This window comes from Palaemon carinicauda, chromosome 15 (genome assembly GCF_036898095.1).
Source record: "Palaemon carinicauda isolate YSFRI2023 chromosome 15, ASM3689809v2, whole genome shotgun sequence".
Taxonomy (NCBI): Eukaryota; Metazoa; Arthropoda; class Malacostraca; order Decapoda; family Palaemonidae; genus Palaemon; species Palaemon carinicauda.
This window is the reverse complement of record NC_090739.1, coordinates 62,193,948-62,208,430: the sequence shown is the minus strand read 5'-3', so window position 1 is coordinate 62,208,430 and position 14,483 is coordinate 62,193,948. Positions and strand designations below refer to the sequence as shown.

Genomic DNA, 14,483 nt, shown 5'->3' with positions numbered 1-14,483 from the left:
CTCTGCAGGAACAAGTCCCTCAGGGATGGCTCCATGATTTGGCAGCCATGTTCACTGCAGGAGTACGTAAGAGGCAAGTGCGCTCAATGTGTTCATTGTCAAGACAAACTTCACGATGAAGTCTACCAGGCTGTCTTGACAGCATTTATGGAAGGCGACTGGATGGTCTCTCTCGACCTTCAGGAGGCATACTTCCACATTCCTATACACCCGGATTCCCAACCGTTTCTGAGGTTTGTTTACAGGAATGTGGGGTACCAGTTTCGAGCTATCGGGGATCCGAGCCTCCCTGTACTTGGACGACTGGCTTCTCAGAGCATCGTCCAGCCTTTGCTGTCTGCAGGATCTACATTGGACGTTGAGTCTGGCCAGGGAGTTGGGACTTGTGGTCAACCTAAAAGTCCCAACTGATCCCATCCCAGATTATTCTATTTTTGGGGATGGAGATTCGCAGTCAAGCCCTGCTCGAAGTCCAACTAATGCTGAAAAGAAAACGTTTATTCAGTCAGGAGTTGGAACAGTCTCGTAGGGACTCTCTCATCCCTGGAGCAGTTTGTCTCACTAGGGAGACTACCCCTTCTGCCTCTCCGGTTCCATCTAGCCTCTCACTGGAACTAGGACAAGACATTAGAGACGGTATCATTCCCAGTCTCCTAACCAATAAAGGCATGCCTGAAATGGTGGGACAGCAATATCAGTCTGAGAGAGGGACTATCCCTAGCAGTCAAGAACCCAAACCACGTGTTGTCCTCAGACGCGTCGGGTTTGGGTTGGGTGCGACCCTGGACGGTCGGGAATGCGCGGGTCTGTGGACCTCAAGTCAGAAGAGCATGCACATCAACGGCAAGGAGCTATTAGCAGTCCACTTGGCCTTGATGATATTAGGAAGCGTCTTCGAAACTAATTGGTAGAGGTCAACTCAGACAACACCACAACTTTGGCGTACATCTCCAAGCAAGGAGGCACACACTCCTTCACGCTGCTCGAGATCGCAAGGGACCTTCTCTTATGGTCTAGAATTCGAGGCATCTCCCTGTTGACGAGATTCATCCAGGGGGACTTGAACGTCTTGGCAGACTGTCTCAGTCGGAGGGGTCAGGTGATACCCACGGAATGGACCCTCCACAAGGACGTGGGCAAGAGTCTTTGGGCTTCTTGGGGTCAACCAACCATAGACCTCTTTGCCTCCTCGTTGACCAAAAGGTTACCAATCTTTTGCTCTCCAGTCCTAGATACAGAAGCAATCTACATAGACATGTTTCTACTGGATTGGTCTTTTATGGACTTATATGCATTCCCACCATTCAAGATAGTCAACAAGGTACTGCAGAAGTTCGCCTCTCACGGAGGGACAAGGTTGACGTTGGTTGCTACCCTCTGGCCTGCGAGAGAGTGGTTCACCGAGGTACTTCAATGGCTGGTAGACTTTCCTAGAAGTCTTCCTCTAAGGGTAGATCTGTTACGTCAGCCCCACGTAAAGAATGTCCATCAAAGCCTCCCCGCTCTTCGTCTGACTTCCTTCACACTATCGAAAGACTCTCAAGAGCTAGAGGTTTTTCGAAGGAGGCAGTCAGTGCGATTGCAAGAGCTAGGAGAGCTTATACCATTAGAGTATACCAGTCGAAGTGGGAAGTCTTTCGAGACTGGTGCAAGTCAGCATCTGTGTCCTCGTCCAGTACCTCTGTAGCCCAAATCGCAGATTTTCTTTTACATCTGAGAAAGGTTCGCTCCCTTTCAGCTCCCACGATTAAGGGCTACAGGAGCATGTTGGCTTCGGTCTTTCGACATAGAGGCTTAGATCTTTCCAACAATAAAGATCTCCAAGATCTCCTTAAGTCTTTCGAGACCTCTAAGGAACGTCGTTTGGCAACTCCTGGATGGAACTTAGACGTGGTCCTAAGGTTCCTCATGTCAGACAGGTTTGAGCCATTACATTCAGCCTCCCTGAAGGATCTCACCCTCAAGACACTTTTCCTAGTGTGCTTGGCTTCGGCTAAAAGGGTCAGTGAACTTCATGCCTTCAGTAAGAACATCGGCTTTTCTACAGAAAAAAAGCCACTTGTTCACTTCAACTTGGTTTCCTGGCCAAAAAATGAACTGCCTTCTCGTCCTTGGCCTAAATCTTTTGATATTCCTTGCTTATCAGAGATCGTAGGCAACGAACTGGAAAGAGTATTATGTCCTGTTAGAGCTCTTAAGTTCGATTTAGCTCGTACTAAGTCATTACGAGGGAAATCTGAGGCATTATGGTGCTCAGTTAAGAAACCTTCATTGCCTATGTCAAAGAATTCTTTGTCATATTTTATCAGATTTTTTTTTAATACGAGAAGCTCATTCTCACTTGAATGAGAAAGACCGATGTTTGCTTAAGGTTAAGACGCACAAAGTTAGAGATATAGCAACCTCCGTGGCCTTCAAGCAAAATAAATCTCTGCAAAGTATTATGGACGCGACTTTTTGGAGAAACAAGTCAGTGTTCGCGTCATTTTACTTAAAAGATGTCCAGACTCTTTACGAGGACTGCTACACACTGGGTCCATTCGTTGCAGCGAGTGCAGTAGTGGATGAGGGTTCTACCACTACACTTCCCTAATTCCAATATCCTTTTAATCTGTCTCTTGAAATGTTTTTTAATATTGTTTTATGGGTTGTTCGGAAGGCTAAGAAGCCTTTCGCATCCTGATTGATTTGGCGGGTGGTCAAAGTCATTTCTTGAGAGCGCCCAGATTAGGGGTTTGATGAGGTCCTGTTGTATGGGTTGCAGCCCTTGATACTTCAGCTCCTGGGAGTCTGTCAGCATCCTAAAAGGATCGCTGGGCTCCGTGAGGAAGAGACTTACAAGGCAGAGTAATCGTCTAAGTCAACTTCCTCACCAGGTACCTCTTAATTTTGGTTTTGTTATATTGATAACTGCCAAAATGAAAAAACTCTTAGCTTATACGCTGTAAACATAATTAACTCTGGTCTCTACCCACCTCCTTGGGTGTGAATCAGCTATTATATATTCACCGGCTAAGTTAAATATTTAAAAATGATATTTTAATTATAAAATAAATTTTTGAATATACTTACCCGGTGAATATATAAATTAAATGACCCTCCCTTCCTCCCCAATAGAGACACAAGCGGGACGAGAAGAATTGAAGGTTTTGTTTACTTACAAGAGTGGTATCTGGCCGACAGTTGGCGCTGGTGGGCACACCCGCAACCTTCATAGTGATCGCTCGCGAGTTTTTTAGTATATTTTCTGTCGAGCCGCAGAGTTGCAGCTATTATATATTCACCGGGTAAGTATATTCAAAAATTTATTTTATAATTAAAATATCATTTTGCATGAATTTGTGTATAGTATATTATATTCTTGTCTTCAAAAGTATTAAAGAACTGTACTAATTTCTGTATAGCATTATATAGTCTCTTGGTAACCCTTTTACATTGTTAGGATGTTAAAAATATTTTTGTTGTGGGAGCAGATGGTGCAAAATGTTTTTTAAAAAGTATTCTGTAATTGTTGCTGTCACTATCTTCTATTTTTACAGACGCAGTCTAAAACTACTGCAGATGCATCAGTTACAGCCTGCATGAGTCCTCCTACTAACTCTTCAGTTGCACCCCATGTCACTGTTTCATTTGGCCCCACTGGTTTAATTGCAGACCCTTATTCACATCCAACATTCCCAGCAAGTTTAGATGGCAGTGTAGCTCACGTTGTCGACATTCCCAGAGATGTCATCCAGAGACACTTGACAGCTATTGGTGATGACTTGAATCGGACCATACCTTCCATATTGCCTAATGAGCCATTAGATAATTCTTCTTCATCTCGTTATCAAGAATATGACATGAGACAATCACATTTAACGACCCATTTAGAAGAAAAACCTGAGAATAAGGATAACAGAACTCTACAAGACTTTGTGACTGATGATGAAAATAAGAGGCTTGAACATGAAAGCATGTCTTTAAGTTCTTTAGAATTGGGAATTCAGAAAGAAGCAGAAATTGGAAATAGGGAAAGTATGAGAAACGTTGAATCACATCGTGGTGAATGCACACCAGAAAGAAGTGTCCAGATGCCTTTCAGCCAGGTCTCTCAGGAAGTAGATGAAGGAGTGCATTGGATTGGAGATTTTACTATGGAAAATTTAACACTGGCCTTCATGGATGGAAAGTTGTCCTTCGAAAAGTATTATGAGTTAAGTAATAATGCTATTGAAACTGACGATATGCTGGATAAAAAAAGAAAAGCAAATGATGATGAATTACATATTGAGGCCATTGAAGAGCTTGAAAAGGAAGCTGAAGCTGCTGTCTTGGGTCTTCAAACTTCAAAGAAACTTTTAGCTAGACTAGAAGTTGTAATGCAAGAATCACAGAGAATGGAGGCAGAAGAATTTTTGGGGAGACAAAGAGGGTCTTACTCTTCTTCAAAAAGTAGACTGCATGAAGCATCTGTAAAACAAGAATGGCAGAAGGTCCAGTCAGAATTTGGTAATTCTTTAGATACCGATCGTCTGCTGAGGTTCATTGAAAATGTTAATCCTGAGGATATTTCAGATGAAATGATTGACACCATTATGGAATATACTGAAATTGCAGAAGGGATTCATGGGGTTAAAGATTACTCATCTCCCAATGAGGAAAAGACTGAGCGTGTTAGTGACAAACAGACTGTTAGCCAAAGAAATCAAGGCACAAGGAGTGAAGTACACCTGACTGATTTTGGAACCAACTTTGACAGTCCTGACTTTGTAGATGAAATTCACAATCTTGTACATCAGAGGGAAGACTTTTCTTACTCTCCTAATCTTCACATTGATCTAAGAAGCTTAAGGTTTGTAATATTTGGTTATTGTATTATGATTGTTACTAGAATAGTCCAAATATATTCATTCTCATATGGGGGTACTTATAGCAAGTCATACATAGCATAAATTTTGCATTGCCTTATGGTCAGCAACTTGTTCTTTCTATTCTTCATCAACTACCTTTACCTTTTTCCTACTTGCCTATTTATTTCTTCATCATATGCTATAAACTGTCTCATTAATTGAGTTTATGAGGATTGAGTATTGTACAAATTAATTATAATTTTATTCAATATACTATCAATGTTTTTCTCATATTTTTTAGAAAATTTTGTACTAAGTCTCCTTCATATTTTATTTGTCTTATACTAGTGTATTATTTTCTTTTTCTACTTATTCTTTACCTTCACATGCTTTGTAATTTAGAAATAAATTTACAAAATTCAGTATTCTTTTATGTACTTTTTTCAGTGGTAGAGATAATTTAAAGAACATGCTGTACTTACCTAATTAGTAATTTTGGTAGAATATCTTATTTCAGTACAGTGTACTGACATTTTACTCAATATATTTTTATGCACATGTTTTCTAGTTTTTTCCCCATTTTATGATAAGGTTGCAGGATGCCAGAGAACTTCAAATCATTCATTCATTCATTATGATAAGGTTGCAGTACAATATTTGCTTCTAAGGAAATAACACCTTAGAAGTTGACTTTACTACTGTATTTCATACCTAAAACTAACATTTCTCCAGATCTGAGAGCAGTGGTACTTTTAGGAATATGCCAAATCAACCATCTTCAGCACAGAGTAATACATCATCTGTGATTGAAAGAGAGAACCAAAGAAAGAGAGCGGAAATTCGAAAGTGGATGAAAGAAAAGAGAAAAGAAAGAATTAAGAAATCTTCTGACTTGCAGAAAAAGAAGTCAGGATCACAGCTTTTGGGCCAGAAGGATTCAAATTTACAGGTAATGTTATGGGATATTTTTCAGAGTAAAATACAGTACTGTATTTACAAATACTGTATAGTACTATTATTCTTATTCTTATGAAATACTCTTACAGGTTTTGTTTATTCACTGAAATATTTGAAACTAAGGACTCATTCATATAAATCATAAGACTCTGTGTTTAAAATATTGATTTAATTTCATGAAATACCAGTTTTAAATATTTAACTTAGCCGGTGAATATATAATAGCTGCAACTCTGTTGCTCGACAGACACATACATAAAAAACTCGCCAGCGATCGCTATGCAGGTTGCGGGTGTGCCCACCAGCGCCAACTGTCGGCCAGATACCACTCTCGATGTAAACAAAACCTTCAATTTCTTCTCTGTCGACGTGTCGACAAGACGTACTTTACTCGCTGTTGAACCTGGAGTTTTTCCCATCATATTTGGTGAAGTACTTTAATTTGGTTTGAGCTTTTGCAGTACAGGTGTTTTTCTTCAAATAAATCCTTGAACTCTTTTTTGAATCGGATTAATTGTTGATGACTTAGATCGTTTTTTGGAATTTTCCCTTGACTAATTCAAAATGGCTGACCCTTCTCAAGTTCCCAAGTTTCGAAAGTGCAATGCTAGGGACTGTCATAGGCGTCTTCCAAAGGCTTCTCTCGACCCTCACACTGTTTGTTCCAATTGTCGGGGTAAAACCTGTCAATTGGAAGATCGGTGTGAGGAATGCGTGGGCCTTTCGGAATTCGATTTTATCGAATTTGATAAATATACACGCAGACTAGAGAGAGATAGGGTAAGGAGAAGTTCTTCTAGGTCGGTAGATTTTTCCTCTTCACATGCCCCTGAACCTATTCCTTCCCCTGTAGTGGTTGTTCCTAACCCCCCTCCTAGCACTCAGGAACCGTCGATGGCAGACATGATGCGTGCTATTCATGCCTTGGGGGAGAGAGTTGAGTCTTTAGCAAGTGACCGAAATCAACTCATGGCGGACGTATAGGAACTCAAGTGCCAAAGTGCCACGAAGGATAGTGTCAAAGTGCCTAGTGTTACGCAAAGTGTTGTGAACAGTGTTGCGCTCGAGGGTTCGTCTGTTCGTGCCTGTCGTCCTCCTAGTCCGGGACCTCTTGCAAGCTCCCAAGCCCAGGGGAGAAGCAATGTCGTACGACTCATGGGTTCGAGAGGCCTTGATCAGCGAACAGACGTTCCCTCTAAGGTATCAGGCGTATCTCTCCAAGATCGCCCCTACCTAAGTAAGACGAGAGAGCCCATTTTTACCTCGTCGTCCGAAGGTGTTTCTCGTAAGAAACCTTGGACCAAGGTCTCCAGACCTTTAAAGCGTAAGTCGGTCCCTTCAGGACAAGTCCAACGTCCCGGATGTAGCCACTGGGACAGTTCGGACCCGTTGCCGTCATCTGATGACTGCTCGCCGCCTAAGAGAGGCAAAGTTGTGCCGTCTCATTCGCTAACCCTGTCTGTTACCGCACCTGCTTCCGTAGACCCTAAATGGGTGTTACTGCAAGACATGCAGTCCAAGCTTGCGTCCTTGATGGAGGACTACAACGCTGAGAAGGTTACCGTTGAACCTACTAGCCATCAGCCTTCCAAGCGTTCTGTTGTGCGTCCTGTTGACGTGGATGTAGCTTTTTCGCGTCAACCAGTTGGGGTGGTACCTCCACCGATGCGACCCAGTGTGGATTTCCAGCCGCACGTTGACGTTAGGCAACGCACTGATGCGATTGGTGACGTTCAGGACGTTCATCAACCATCAGAGTTGACTTGTTTTTTTCAACCTCCGCAACCCGGTATGGTGTTGACTGCACAACCCAGACGGTCTAAACAGTCTCGGGTGGACGCTGTGCGTCCTCGCGCACCTGTTGTTGTTGACAGTTCCCAGACTGTTCAGCAGTTCCAGGACGCTGCGTCCGGCTCCGTCACGTATGCACCTGTGCGACCGGACTCTGCGAGTCAAACGTTGCCTACACCTTTGCCGTTTTCTCATCAGTTATCGGATGAGGAACTGTCAGATGAGGATGTTGCTGAACCACAACCTGAGGATCAGCCTTCAGAACTAGATGAGCCTAAAGCAGTTCAACCATCCTTGGACTTTAGAAAAGTCATGGCTGTTTTTAAAGAGTTGTTCCCTGACCACTTTATTTCTGTGGCTCCTCGTTCGCCGCCGTCAGAGTTTGTCTTAGGCGTTCCTGCTACCATGCCTGCCTTTACTAAACTCGTTCTCTCTCGCTCATCCAAGAGAGCTTTACGGCTGTTAGGCGATTGGTTAGAGACCAAGAGGAGTTTAGGGAAGACAGCATTTGCCTTCCCCCCATCTAAACTCTCGTCTAGATCGAGCGTCTGGTATGCCACGGGAGAAGTTCTCGGCTTGGGAGTTCCTGCCTCTGCCCAGGGCGACTTCTCAAGTCTTGTAGACTCTCCCCGCCGCATTGCCATGAGACGCTCGAAGATTTGTTGGTCACCCTCGGACCTGGACCACCTTCCTAAAGGCATATTTAAGGCGTTTGAAGTCTTTAACTTCCTGGACTGGTGTTTAGGAGCCCTGAGTAGGAAAATCTCTTCTGCTGATAGGGATGTTTCCTTACTCATTATGTCTTGCATGGACAAGGCCGTCCGTGATGGGTCCAACGAGCTTGCCGCTTCATTCACGTCCGGAGTCCTTAAGAAACGAGAGTCTCTGTGCTCTTTTCTGTCAGCAGGAGTGACGCCATGCCAAAGATCCGAGCTACTCTTTGCGCCCTTGTCTAAGTGCTTGTTTCCTGAAATCTTGGTTAAGGAAATTGCCTTGTCTTTAGTGCAGAAGGACACCCACGATCTAGTTGCGTCCTCGGCTCGCAAAGCTCCCCCTTTGCCTGCCTTGTCTGCCAGACCTAGGATAGACACTCCTGCGTCCAGGTTTATCCCGCCCTTTCGTGGCAGAGCCTCCAGCAGGGGAGGTGCTCGTGCCGAAGGGAAGAGAGGGAAGAGGAAAGGATCCAAGTCCTCTAAGGGCAGAGTCTGACTGCCCGCAACTTCAGACAGCAGTAGCTGCCAGACTCAAGAACTTCTGGCAAGCCTGGGAGAAGAGAGGCGCAGATCAACAATCTGTGAGGTTGCTCAGAGAGGGGTACAAAATCCCTTTTGTACGCAGACCTCCTCTAGCGACATCCCCCATCGATCTCTCTCCCAGGTACCGAGAGGAAGAAAAGAGACAAGCCCTGAAACTGGAAGTGTCTCTTTTGCTAGAGAAGGGAGCGGTGGTCAAAGTCTCGGACCTTCAATCACCGGGGTTTTACAACCGTCTCTTCCTAGTATCAAAGAAGACAGGAGGTTGGAGACCGGTGCTAGACGTCAGTGCTCTGAATGTCTTTGTCACAAAGACGAAGTTTACCATGGAGACCACAAAGTCAGTCCTAGCAGCGGTCAGAAAGGAAGACTGGATGGTCTCTCTAGACCTAAGGGACGCCTACTTCCACATCTCCATTCACTCAGACTCCCAACCTTTTCTGAGATTCGTCTTCGACGATGTGGTGTACCAGTTTCGGGCCCTGTGCTTTGGCCTAAGCACAGCTCCTCTCGTGTTTACGAGGCTTATGAGGAATGTGGCAAAATTCCTCCATTTATCGGACATCCGAGCCTCCCTTTATTTGGACAACTGGCTTCTCAGAGCCTCTTCCAGTCATCGCTGTCTGAAGGATCTCAATTGGACTCTAGATCTGACCAAGGAATTGGGACTCCTAGTCAACTTGGAAAAGTCACAGCTGGTCCCATCCCAAACTATTCTGTATTTAGGGATGGAGATTCACAGTCAAGTTTTTCGGGCTTTTCCGTCGGCCCCCAGAATAGATCAAGCCCTGCTCTCCATCCAGAAGATGCTGAAGAAAGAACGCTGCTCAGTCAGGCTTTGGATGAGTCTGGTAGGAACGCTGTCATCCCTGGAGCAATTTGTCTCGCTAGGAAGGCTACACCTCCGACCTCTTCAATTCCACCTGGCTTTTCACTGGAAAAAGGACAAGACGCTAGAGGCGGTCTCGATCCCGATTTCCGAAAAGATCAAGTCTTGTCTGACTTGGTGGAAGGACAATATCAGCCTACGAGAGGGTCTTCCCCTGGCAGTTCAGAAACCCAACCACGTTCTCTTCTCGGACGCATCGGACTTGGGCTGGGGCGCGACGCTGGACGGTCGGGAATGCTCAGGTCTGTGGAACTCGAGTCAGAGGAGCATGCATATCAACAGCAAGGAGCTTTTGGGGGTTCATCTGGCCTTGATAAGCTTCGAGAATCTCCTTCGAGGCAAGGTGGTGGAGGTCAACTCGGACAACACCACGGCCTTGGCGTACATTTCCAAACAGGGAGGTACCCACTCACTGACTCTGTACGAGATCGCAAGGGACCTGCTCATCTGGTCAAAAGATCGAGGCATCTCCCTAGTAACGAGGTTCATCCAGCGCGACTTGAACGTCCTAACAGACTGTCTCAGTCGGAAAGGTCAGGTAATTCCAACCGAATGGACCCTTCACAAGGATGTGTGCAAGAGACTTTGGGCGACTTGGGGTCAACCCACCATAGATCTCTTTGCAACCTCGCTGACCAAGAGGCTTCCAATCTATTGCTCTCCAGTCCCAGACCCAGCAGCAATACATATAGATGCCTTCCTCCTAGATTGGTCACATCTAGATCTTTACGCATTCCCACCATTCAAGATTGTCAACAAGGTACTGCAGAAATTCGCCTCTCACGAAGGGACAAGGTTGACGTTAGTTGCTCCCCTCTGGCCCGCGAGAGAATGGTTCACCGAGGTACTTCGATGGCTAGTAGACGTTCCCAGAAGTCTTCCTCTAAGAGTAGACCTTCTACGTCAGCCACACGTAAAGAAGGTACACCAAAGCCTCCACGCTCTTCGTCTGACTGCCTTCAGACTATCGAAAGACTCTCGAGAGTTAGAGGCTTTTCGAAGGAGGCAGCCAGTGCGATTGCCAGAGCAAGGAGAGCGTCTACCATTAGAGTCTACCAATCGAAGTGGGAAGTCTTCTGAGACTGGTGCAAGTCAGTTTCCGTATCCTCGACCAGTACCTCTGTAGCCCAAATAGCTGATTTTCTCTTATACCTGAGAAAAGTACGATCCCTTTCAGCTCCTACTATCAAGGGCTACAGAAGCATGTTGGCCTCGGTCTTCCGGCATAGAGGCTTAGATCTTTCCAACAATAAAGATCTGCAAGACCTCCTTAAGTCGTTTGAGACCTCTAAGGAACGTCGTTTGGCTACACCTGGGTGGAATTTAGACGTGGTCCTAAGATTCCTCATGTCAGACAGGTTTGAGCCTTTACATTCAGCCTCCCTGAAAGATCTCACTCTTAAGACTCTTTTCCTGGTATGCTTAGCCTCGGCTAAAAGAGTCAATGAGCTTCATGCCTTCAGCAAGAACATCGGGTTTTCGTCAGAAAAAGCTACTTGTTCTCTGCAGCTTGGTTTCCTAGCCAAAAATGAGCTACCTTCTCGTCCTTGGCCTAAATCTTTCGATATTCCTAGCTTATCGGAGATCGTAGGCAATGAACTAGAAAGAGTCTTATGCCCTGTTAGAGCTCTTAAGTTCTACTTAACTCGTACTAAACCTTTACGAGGCCAATCTGAAGCGTTATGGTGTTCGGTTAAGAAACCATCCTTGCCTATGTCAAAGAATGCTTTGTCATATTTTATCAGATTGTTAATACGAGAAGCTCATTCACACTTGAGTGAGGAAGACCGATCTTTGCTTAAGGTTAAGACGCACGAGGTTAGAGCTGTAGCAACTTCCGTGGCCTTTAAGCAAAATAGATCTCTGCAAAGTATCATGGACGCAACCTATTGGAGAAGCAAGTCAGTGTTCGCGTCATTTTACTTGAAAGATGTCCAGTCTCTTTACGAGAACTGCTACACACTGGGACCATTCGTAGCAGCGAGTGCAGTAGTGGGTGAGGGCTCAACCACTACAATTCCCTAATTCCATATCCTTTTAATCTGTCTCTTGAAATGTTTTAATGTTGTTTTTATGGGTTGTCCGGAAGGCTAAGAAGCCTTTCGCATCCTGGTTGATTTGGCGGGTGGTCAAAGTCATTTCTTGAGAGCGCCCAGATTAGGGGTTTGATGAGGTCCTGTTGTATGGGTTGCAGCCCTTGATACTTCAGCTCCTGGGAGTCTGTCAGCATCCTAAGAGGATCGCTGGGCTCCGTAAGGAAGACGTACTTACAAGGCAGAGTAATCGTCTAAGTTGACTTCCTTACCAGGTACCTATTTATTTTGGTTTTGTTATATTGATAACTGTCAAAATGAAAAAACTCTTAGCTTATACGATGTAAACATATTTAACTCTGGTCTCTACCCACCTCCTTGGGTGTGAATCAGCTATTATATATTCACCGGCTAAGTTAAATATTTAAAAATGATATTTTAATTATAAAATAAATTTTTGAATATACTTACCCGGTGAATATATAAATTAAACGACCCTCCCTTCCTCCCCAATAGAGACGCAGTGGGATGAGAAGAAATTGAAGGTTTTGTTTACATCGAGAGTGGTATCTGGCCGACAGTTGGCGCTGGTGGGCACACCCGCAACCTGCATAGCGATCGCTGGCGAGTTTTTTATGTATGTGTCTGTCGAGCAACAGAGTTGCAGCTATTATATATTCACCGGGTAAGTATATTCAAAAATTTATTTTATAATTAAAATATCATTTTATGGATAAGATGGCACTATGTAAATTGAAAAATAAGAATCTTTCTAATCTGAAAACCAAGTTCAAGATTCACTGAAAGAAATGGCGAGGAAGAATAAATTTTTATGAACACTGACTGGATGAAATTTATACAGTAGTGATTTTTTTTACTGGGAAAATGAGTAATTGTTAATCGGTTGATATAAAGGAGTTTGATCTTATCATTGATTTACACCTAAATCCTCTCATATAGCTAGCCAGTAGCTGGGAGCAAGAAATTGCATTCAAAATGTCAACCAGGTTATGGTTACAAAATCAATTATCACTAATTTCGGTACAAGAATGAAACTTGTCTTTTGTATTTTATTTACATAGCTACTTGTGCACTGCGCATAAAATTAAATCAATTATTGTACTTTTGAATGCGATATTTTCTTGTGATAATGCAGTCTGAGCTAGTAAACTTCAAATTGCATAATTCAATTTGCAAATTGCTTGAGTTTAAAACAGAAAAATTAAGCAAATTAAAGTAGACTTGAACTATATATTCACCTAATTTTGCATTTCTTTATTAACTTTTGAGAATAAGAATGACACTCACATTGATGAGAAAATCTAAGTTTGTATGTAATATAAAACTGTCCTTGAAAAATCAGTGCTGTTTATGAGTAATTCTTCTCACTCTATAGCAGTCAGGGCAAGAACGTGGAATAACTGGAAAAGAAATACGTTCCAGTAACCGTGAAAAGGAAGAGAGGAGAAGACAGCTGAGAATCCGTCTTCAGAAAAAACTGGAAACGGATATGAATGAACTTCTTGATGACCATAGTCAGCAAGCATCATCTCATAGAGATCTCCTTCACAGTTCACCTTCATCTTTGAAGACAAAGTCACCACAAAAGGTATGCTTAAAACCTTCTTCTTACAGATCTATGACCCCTTGGAAAGAAGATGGTGACAAAAGTCGCAGAGATGCAACAAAAAAGAGTTTTAATGAAACTTTTACTTCAGACAAAAAGCACTTGACAAATTTTAATGAAACATATACTATTGCTAAAAAGAACCGGCCAAACTTTAATGAGACTTTTTCCATTGGCAAAAAGAATCTACCAAGCTTTAATGAAACTTATACCCTTGCTGAAAAATTCCTGGCCAAAGAGAGAAATACCTCTGTGATCTCAAATTTCTCAAAATTAGATGATCATAGTTTTCATGCTGTGTCCCCGGACATTAGTTCACGAAGGACTAGATTACCTCCTAGTCAGAAGAATGAAGGTGAAGGACACAAGAATATTGAGGCAGAATTAAACAAATTAACAAAGTGTATTCAGTCAGTGGACAAAAATAGACTTTCAAAGCCAAAAATACCTCCTGTGCAAACAGATAAGTCTGTTACAGGGTTTGGTGCACGACCCAAGAAATTGATGATGCATCAAAGGGCTTCAAGTGTAAGCTTACCTCTCGATAGAATTTCAGAGGTTGATTCAGACACTTTTTCATCTCTTTCTGCTGTGGATGAAGTTGAAAAAAGATCAGGGAATGGTTCCAGCTCTGACATATCCTGGAGTGTTCCTGCAGAAGTGAAGAAAGTGTTGTACGATTAACCTTTTCTGTGCTCTGTATCTCGTGCCTCACACTGAATACTGTGATGTGTAGGAAATCATTGGGATGTAATTTTAATCAGTTTACAAAGGATGTTTGAAGTACAGTACCTGAATTTTTTTTATAATAAAAATGACAAATTTTAATTACTTTTTATTTCATCATATTCAGTTAGTAAATGTTGGTATTGTCAATTAATGGAATCCTAAACCCAGAACTTTAGTCAGAAATTTTGAAATCTCATACATTAGTTAGGCCTACATTTGTATGCTATCTGTTTTCAGAAAGGTGACAGTTATTTTTTTTTTTTTTTTTTTTTAATACTCTACTCATTAGAAACCTATTTATGATAATTTATCACATAAATTGAGTTTTAAACTAAGGTATGAAAATGAATGAAATATTACAACAATAGTACA

General features: G+C 42.9%; 1 protein-coding gene across 3 annotated transcripts in view; it reads left to right on the top strand.

The window, feature by feature from the left end:
- The window catches only part of LOC137654632 (uncharacterized), a 137,929-nt gene extending 123,719 nt beyond the window's left edge, over positions 1 to 14,210 (top strand). For 2 of the 3 annotated variants that reach the window (XM_068388432.1, XM_068388434.1), the window contains 3 exons: positions 3,540 to 4,834; positions 5,565 to 5,781; positions 13,152 to 14,210. In XM_068388432.1, the coding sequence (XP_068244533.1) occupies positions 3,540 to 4,834; positions 5,565 to 5,781; positions 13,152 to 14,066 (2,427 nt within the window). In that variant the 3' untranslated portion in view covers positions 14,067 to 14,210. The remainder of the gene's footprint in view (positions 1 to 3,539; positions 4,835 to 5,564; positions 5,782 to 13,151) is intronic. The other variant, XM_068388433.1, reaches the window with a different exon arrangement.
- The last annotated feature ends 273 nt before the right edge of the window (positions 14,211 to 14,483 follow it).